Genomic DNA, 7,356 nt, shown 5'->3' on the forward strand with positions numbered 1-7,356 from the left:
TGGACAGAGTTGAATCAAAAATAAATAAATAAATAAAAAATGACCATCGGTTCAGCATTTAAATTTTTGACTCCTAAAAGAAAATTGAATTCCGCTCTAAAAACTTAAAATAAGCGTTGTTACAAAAACAAAGAGACTTTTCATTCATTTGCATCCTAATAAAGCGAAGTTAGCTTGAAAAAAGAATAAAGTATGATTCTCATATCGAATCTAAAAAGATTGCGCTTTTCAAAATGTAGGCATCTAAAGAAAAAAACGATGAATAAAATTAATTAGGCCTTTTTAGCATCGAAAAATCAAACCCATATAACTTTCTCCCAAAATAACAAGTAAACGTCGCTCCGCTAGACGCTAAGTAGCGATAAACAGTTAAACATCGCAACCGCCAGACGCTAAGTGACAGTGGCGATAAGTTTAAAGTTGGCAACCCTATATGAAGCAATCACATCCCCCCCCCCATCCCTTCTATCCTTTGCAGTTCTAAGTTCATTTCGCTGTATATTATTGTTTATTAAATCATGAGCGGGGAGAAAAGTGCTTACGGCTGACTTTTTCATAGAAGTTTGCAGCAACACCGCTGCATAAAACAGACAAGCAAAATTATAAACCAAACTGACTTTCAGCAGTTAATTTCTTTCATAGAAACCAACAACAAGCATTATATTTATTTGGCCTTAGTAGTTATTTATCGCTTGCAGGAACGTCTTTTTTTTTCTTTTGCAAAATTAGCAGGTTTTGTATAAGTTGATGCCTCTAATTAAAGTTTAAAAAAGGTTCCAAACATTATCGTTGGAAATATGCTGCGTTATTTTAATTTGAGATTTGCTCTTCCAATAAACAATTTGTGAAAGATCCGTTTTTGTTTATCAGAATTTTGTGAAGGGTCCGTTTTGGTTGGTCGGGATTTTGTGAAAGGTCCGTTTTGGTTGGTCAGATTTTTGTGAAGGGTCCGTTAACGGACCCAAATTTCCTCTGGCCAGACCCCTGTTAATGCCATCCTTTCTCATAATATGTGGAAGCGGTCCAGTTTAAACTATCTGTTTTTAATAACTATATACCATCCCATTGAGTTATAAAAAATGCTTTAACTATTCAAACCAACTTAAATTTTATTCGAATGATAAATATCAAGGTAAAAATTTAAGACAGTCCAACTCTCCCAATTTATTCCAAAATACAATCAAATGATTCTTATCTTTCTCAATGTAACCTTACGTTTACACAAGAACAGACAGAGAGAGAGACAGAAAATTCAAACACAAGTAAAAGATCTCCAGATAGCATATCCCTCCCCCCTTCAGGTAAATTAACTTACCATGACTCAACACAACATAAATATTTCTAGTCAAAGAATGAAATTGCATGATAAATGGAAAACCCTGACTTGTTTGATGCTTTTTTTTTTTTTCAAATTTTTGCCAGGGTAGTTCCAAAACAAATATATAAAATTGGGAAAATTTATCTTTTGAAGAATAACTCAAAACTCAAATTCAATCACCATTGATCATAAAATGTACTTACTGATTTTTTATTTTTAGAATTCTTCCATAGCTTTGCATTTTTTCTTTTGCCTAACTTAGTATTTATTTTTGATGAATCTTCAGTCATTATTCTAGAAGGTAAATTGAAAAAAATAAATTACATTGTAAAAAAACTGGAAAAACAAACATTAAACAAATATAAAACATTTACATCAATGTCTAGAAGTTATTCCAGGCATTTTTACAAGTGTGTATTTTTATGAATTTTTTAAGAAACAAATTCGGTTTTGTGAAAACTCTCATTCAATTTTGTAAAATTTAGTTTTTAGCAATAGTTTTTTTTTTTTTTTGTTACTATTATAAAAGGGGGCATTCCAAGGTATTTTTGACATTTATGTAGAGTTCGTAACGTGACCTTTTTTGCCATAACTTTTTAATTTACTGTTTGATTAGCAAAATTTTTTATTTTGATCTTTTCCCACCAACACACCAGCTAATATTAAAATAATTTGCAAATCAAACAGTAAATTAAAAAGTTATGGCAAAAAAAGGTCACGTTACGGACTCTACATAATGTCAAAAATACCGTGGAATGTCCCAGCAACAAGATAGGTCATAAATTGGTCATTAACTAGAAAGTGTTAAACTTTGTCATAATGATCAGGTGTCTCAATTTTAAATTTTTTTATGGAATGATTTTAAACTTAACACATTAAAGACACACTTGGAAATGTGAAGGCACCTGTAGCAGGAATAGTAGGTCTGTTTTGCAGATTTTGGAGACCTTATGCAAACTATTTCTTAATTGAGTGAAAAAAAAGCTCAAATTTTGGAAGGAAGGAAGTTTGCAAATTTCAGCTAATGAAGATTTGCATCATATTTTCTGGGATATAATCCATAGGTCAGCGGTACAAGGGGAGGATCAAGGGGTCATGAACCCTCTAAACCGTCGACGTAATTAAATAATTACATACCCAGCCAGGCATGTTCAGGGTAAAAGATATAATGCCCAGTCAGAGTTTTTACATGCCCTCGGCATGTCAGGCAATGCAATAGGAAAGTTTTCGATTTTTCAATTTTATTTTTATATGATAGAGTAACATGTATGAACATCATAGGTGAAAAAATTTTTACGATACGATAAGTAGTTTTTTTAAAATTAATTTTTAAAGTTCAAGCGCTTGTGACATCAAATGACATAGGAAGTGACGTCATGCACTCTTCAGAAGCCGAAGGGCATGCAGTTGGCTTCGAAGACGAAATGTAAAAGGCTTATCTCCTCGCATTTAACTCCTTACGTTTCTGGAACATTAAATCTCTCATCCTCTCGGAAATATATGAATATCATCATTGATGTTACTTGAGGAATATTATTTAAATTGTGCTTTAACGAATCCGGCCTCCATAGTGTGTTCAAAAGGATTACTGAATTTCTAAAAAATAAAAATGTCAGCGCGCTCAAAATGTCCGTACGAAAACAAGGGATCTTCGGCGGAAGGCTGCCCATTAGTGCCTTGTGACGTAAGCTCGTGACCTTTCAGAAGAGCGCACTTTTGTGCATGGATTTTTAAAAATTCATTAAAAATCAATCACGGTGTTTCAAAATTCGGCGATGGTGAATTTTTTAGTTTTGAGGGTCAATTAACAATATCCAATAGTCAAAATATGAACATTTAATAGGTTGCAACTTCCCTATTTTCGAGCCCTAGTCAGCAATAGTATCTGTAATACATTGTGTACAAGCAATGTATGAATAAAACGTAAACGATTTGAGTTGATAACGCTTTATCATCAGCTAAGTTTTTTGATGACGATGAAAGAGGATCTAGTGAATTTTTGTTATACTACTATATCAAAAAATGGAGGACTTCCTAACGAGTCAACCGGGCATTATTTGGCACTCACCTTACATATACATTGATAACACGGACACTTCGCGGTACCCCTCTCTTCTTTCCACCGAACCTAGGTTGAGGACCCATGCAAGTAGACTACAAAACCCCCTCACATCAAACTATACTTTGTTTACTAACACCACCTATACTTTTGGTCTCATTTTGCACTCTTGTAAACAGAGCACTAAATCAAAATGTTTAAGATACACATTTAGTTAGCATTGTTGAAACCTTTTTCAAGATTTGAAGCATTGTATACAGATAAATAAGGGTTTAAATGACAATTCTAATTTCGATACACTGAAACTGAAAGTATCCAGATAAAAAGACAGAACTTGTTCAAGAATCTTTATGACATATCATACATTCTGCAGAAATTATGTGGTATTTCAGCTGAAACTTACATACTTCTCGGAAGCAAACCATTAATAAATATATTCACAAAAATACTCAAACTCAAAACACGTTGCTCTAAAAAAAAAAGTTTGTTTATATGAAATTAGTTGAGATGTTTCACTACTTCTTGTATCATTAATAATTGTTCTAGAGGCACGACTTCGGCAAGTGACGTCGTGCAAGAAGCGTGACAGTGACACGTGCACTTGGAAACATTCAAAATTAGACTAACTTTTTGAGCAATCACGATTGCTTATTGTTCTCACTTGACAGTCCTTGACTTTACGGTTCCTTTTTCAGCTTGGACCAGGGCTGCAGCACCACCGTCCACCGGCGGCGGTGCGGCTGGTCTTGAGCACTGTCCACCGGAATCCACTTGGGCTCGGCGGTGGCGTCCATGTCCTACACACGCATGCTCATACACACTCCCCTACGCGCACACGCCTTCACTCACCTTCACACGTAAGCCTACACACACAATTATACATACGTTACCACCCAGGAGGAGGGACATGCTTGGGGAGGGGGAGCCATTTCTAGAAACAATAACTATAATCAGTAGGATCTTGTCGCAACTCGTGATTGCGAAAAACATAATTTGAATTTAAAGTTTCGGAATTCCAATTAGAGTTAATTGGGGGAAGTGGGTCACAGATCTTTTTTTTTTAAACTTTCATTTAATGTTTTGCGCCCTCGAACCTGTGCGTCTTCGTTTCATTGCTCACTCTTGAATCTGTGCATCTTTTGAGGTTGGGGGGAGGGGGGTTGCACCTTCAAGCTGCACCTTGTTTCCTTTTTTTGGTTGAGCAGTCACGATTGCTTATTGTTCTCACTTGACAGTTTTGAATTCTTATTATTTTATTTCCCCCTCGCCTCCCTTTGTAGCACCACCGTCGACCGGCCGCCTCACGAAGCTGCTTCTCTCTTGCGAAAACCGTCTCCATGTTGCGTCACTTACTTGCCTACACTTACACATACACCTACACACACACCGACACATACACACAACTACTCACAAACGCACACACATGTCTACGTACACACGCATACACATACCCCTCACACACAAACAAACATACTTCCCACCCACACACGTTTACATACACACACACACACTCGTGATTGCGAAAAACATATTTTGAATTCAAAATGTCAAAGTTCAAGTTTTTTTTTTTTTTTGTTCGCGCTCAAACCTCTGTGCTTTCGTTTTTATTTATTTATGTTGCACCCTTAAACTTTAATGCCTTTTTTTTTTTTTTTAATCGCTTTTTGGGAGTCAAGGTTGACGCCCTCTGGCGGGACCCAGTCCGCCCATGGGTTTATCAGGGATTATGGGAACTGTGCAAAATACGTAGTTGCATTTTTGGATCCCCTTCGAGGCCCCTATTATTTAAAAGGTCCATTGCAACGATTCAGCGTAGCAAAACAAAAACACTAAAAGTTGCTAGCTTCGAATTAAATAGTCTTTGCGATTCTAATAATTTCTATTAATATCAAAATTTATGAAAACATTAGAAGCTCCGCCCCTCGATGGTCTACCCACCGTTCGTCGGAGTGCTTCCAGGCAATCTGTCCGAGTTCGAGTGACAAGCCGTAACTCTGGGAGGGGGGATCTCCCTCCCAGTCTAGGATTGGGCGCAGATAATTTTGGGTCTTGAGTGCCGAGCACATTGGACCCAATGTTTTCCCGGCGCCCAATGCACAGAGCTCACGGCGCTATATACAGGGCCCTGCTCGGCGGGTTTACGGGGAGGGGGGGCGATCGTTCCCTCCAAAAGGTTTGTAAATTCAAAAGTGTTCTGGGAAAAGGTCACTAAATTCTTCCCCTCCCCAGCACATCACAAAAATTGTCTAACAACTGTATTTTTACGACGTTAATCCCGAAAATTTTCCAGAGGATGAGAGTTCTTTATCCCCTCTCTCTCCAATGTCATCGTAGATCGTCAAAACTTTTGAATTTCTGGTGCTTCAATTTCGAAAAAATCACCGGAATCGAAAATTTTTTCGAAAATGTCGTTAATGAGGGCATTTAATTACGTTTTCAGAACTTCAATTCCGAGAGAATTCCGGGGGAGAGCCCTCGATCTCGAGTCTTTCCCCTAGAGTCCCTCTAACATAACGTTTTTGAACTTTCAATATTGAAGAGTTGAGGATTAACTCCTGACTCCATCCCTTCCCTTAACGCTACCAATGATGGCAAACCATCGCAAGGCTCCAATTTCGAACAATTCCCCCCCCCCCCCCCCCGATAGAAAGTTCCAAACTCCGTTCCTTCCTCCAACGACCTACGTCACAAAAGATGACGTATAACTGCGTTTTTGAGACTTCAACTTCCGGAGAGGAACTCCCATGTTCTTCTTTCCTCATAGTTCAACATCATTCAAAGATCGTCTAAAGCAGCGTTTTTGGAACTCCTACTTTGAAAGTTTCTCAGGAAAAGTTCTGAACCCCATGTCTTCTGCTACGCCATCAAAGATGGCCTATAATTTAGTTTTTAGGACTTCAATTGCAAAAAATTTTCCGGGGGAACCCCCTGGTTTTTAGCATTACTAAAGATATCTAAAATTGCGTTTTGGAAGCTCTAATATCATAACCTTTCCTATTAACCACCAAATTGTGTAAAAAGTATTCCTAACAAACATTTTCGGGGGAGAGCCTGCAAACACTCCTACTTATGAGCGAATATTAAACAACTCAATCAACAAACAAATCCATAATTATATCTTCAAATTTTATTTACAAAAGCAATTTTAGTATTTTATTATGCTCCGTATGAAAACTGATAAAAAGAGATGACATTCTAATACTGCAACCTTTTTCTTTTATAAGGAAAAAAGTACAATTGAGGACCTGAATAGCAACTGAAGAAAACTTCACCATTCCTCAAACGAATCAAAAGTTGAAAGGTTTAATTTAGATAATAGATCCAGAATACTAGTAGAATTTTTTTTTTTTTTTAATTTTTTATTCTTCTGTGTTGTACTCGAAAAACTTAACTTTCATTCAAACTCTTTGAACGATACACATTACTCCAAAAAATATTGAAAAAATATGCTTCAGTTCTTAAAATTTTTTATATTCATTAGTTCCCCCTCCCCCCCCCCCCTTAATGCATTACTCTATCACCTCTCCCAACTGGATCCGCCAGTAGTCCTGCTGACACTGCAAAGATCAAACACTATTTTGCGTTTACTTAAAATGAGAGGGGGTCTTCAAAGTTCCGTAGGCCTTGGCCTCACTTTTAATTAGTCTGGCCTTGCATATCGCAGTGCTTGAAACAATTGCTTGGATCTCACTTGGACTGTTTACAGCCAAACATAAGTGCATACACTATATGACCAAAAGTTTTGGGACACTATTAAAAATTCACACTTTTACGGCTTTCTCGTAGACTAATTGCACTAATTTTTTTTCACGTAAAAGGTATACTCCAGCTGTCACTTTCCATTCACTTAGGGCACCAGCCAAAATTAAGAAAACAAAAAAAAAAGGTTTTTGATCATCCTTCATTGTAAATATCTGGGAATAAGCTATAAATTTCAGAAATAAGTTAACGAACTGTGTCGATTTTTTTTAAACATTTT

General features: G+C 36.8%; 1 protein-coding gene across 2 annotated transcripts in view; it reads right to left on the bottom strand.

The window, feature by feature from the left end:
• LOC129224349 (pumilio homolog 3-like) overlaps window positions 1-3,873 on the bottom strand; it is a 38,498-nt gene extending 34,625 nt beyond the window's left edge. Inside the window, exons 1-2 of one of the 2 annotated variants that reach the window (XM_054858790.1) lie at window positions 3,781-3,873; window positions 1,522-1,612 (exon numbers count right to left, since the gene is read on the bottom strand). In XM_054858790.1, the coding sequence (XP_054714765.1) occupies window positions 1,522-1,608 (87 nt within the window). In that variant the 5' untranslated portion in view covers window positions 1,609-1,612; window positions 3,781-3,873. The remainder of the gene's footprint in view (window positions 1-1,521; window positions 1,613-3,780) is intronic. The other variant, XM_054858791.1, reaches the window with a different exon arrangement.
• Window positions 3,874-7,356: the final 3,483 nt, after the last annotated feature.

The sequence above is a fragment of the Uloborus diversus genome, chromosome 6, assembly GCF_026930045.1.
Source record: "Uloborus diversus isolate 005 chromosome 6, Udiv.v.3.1, whole genome shotgun sequence".
Lineage (NCBI taxonomy): Eukaryota > Metazoa > Arthropoda > Arachnida > Araneae > Uloboridae > Uloborus > Uloborus diversus.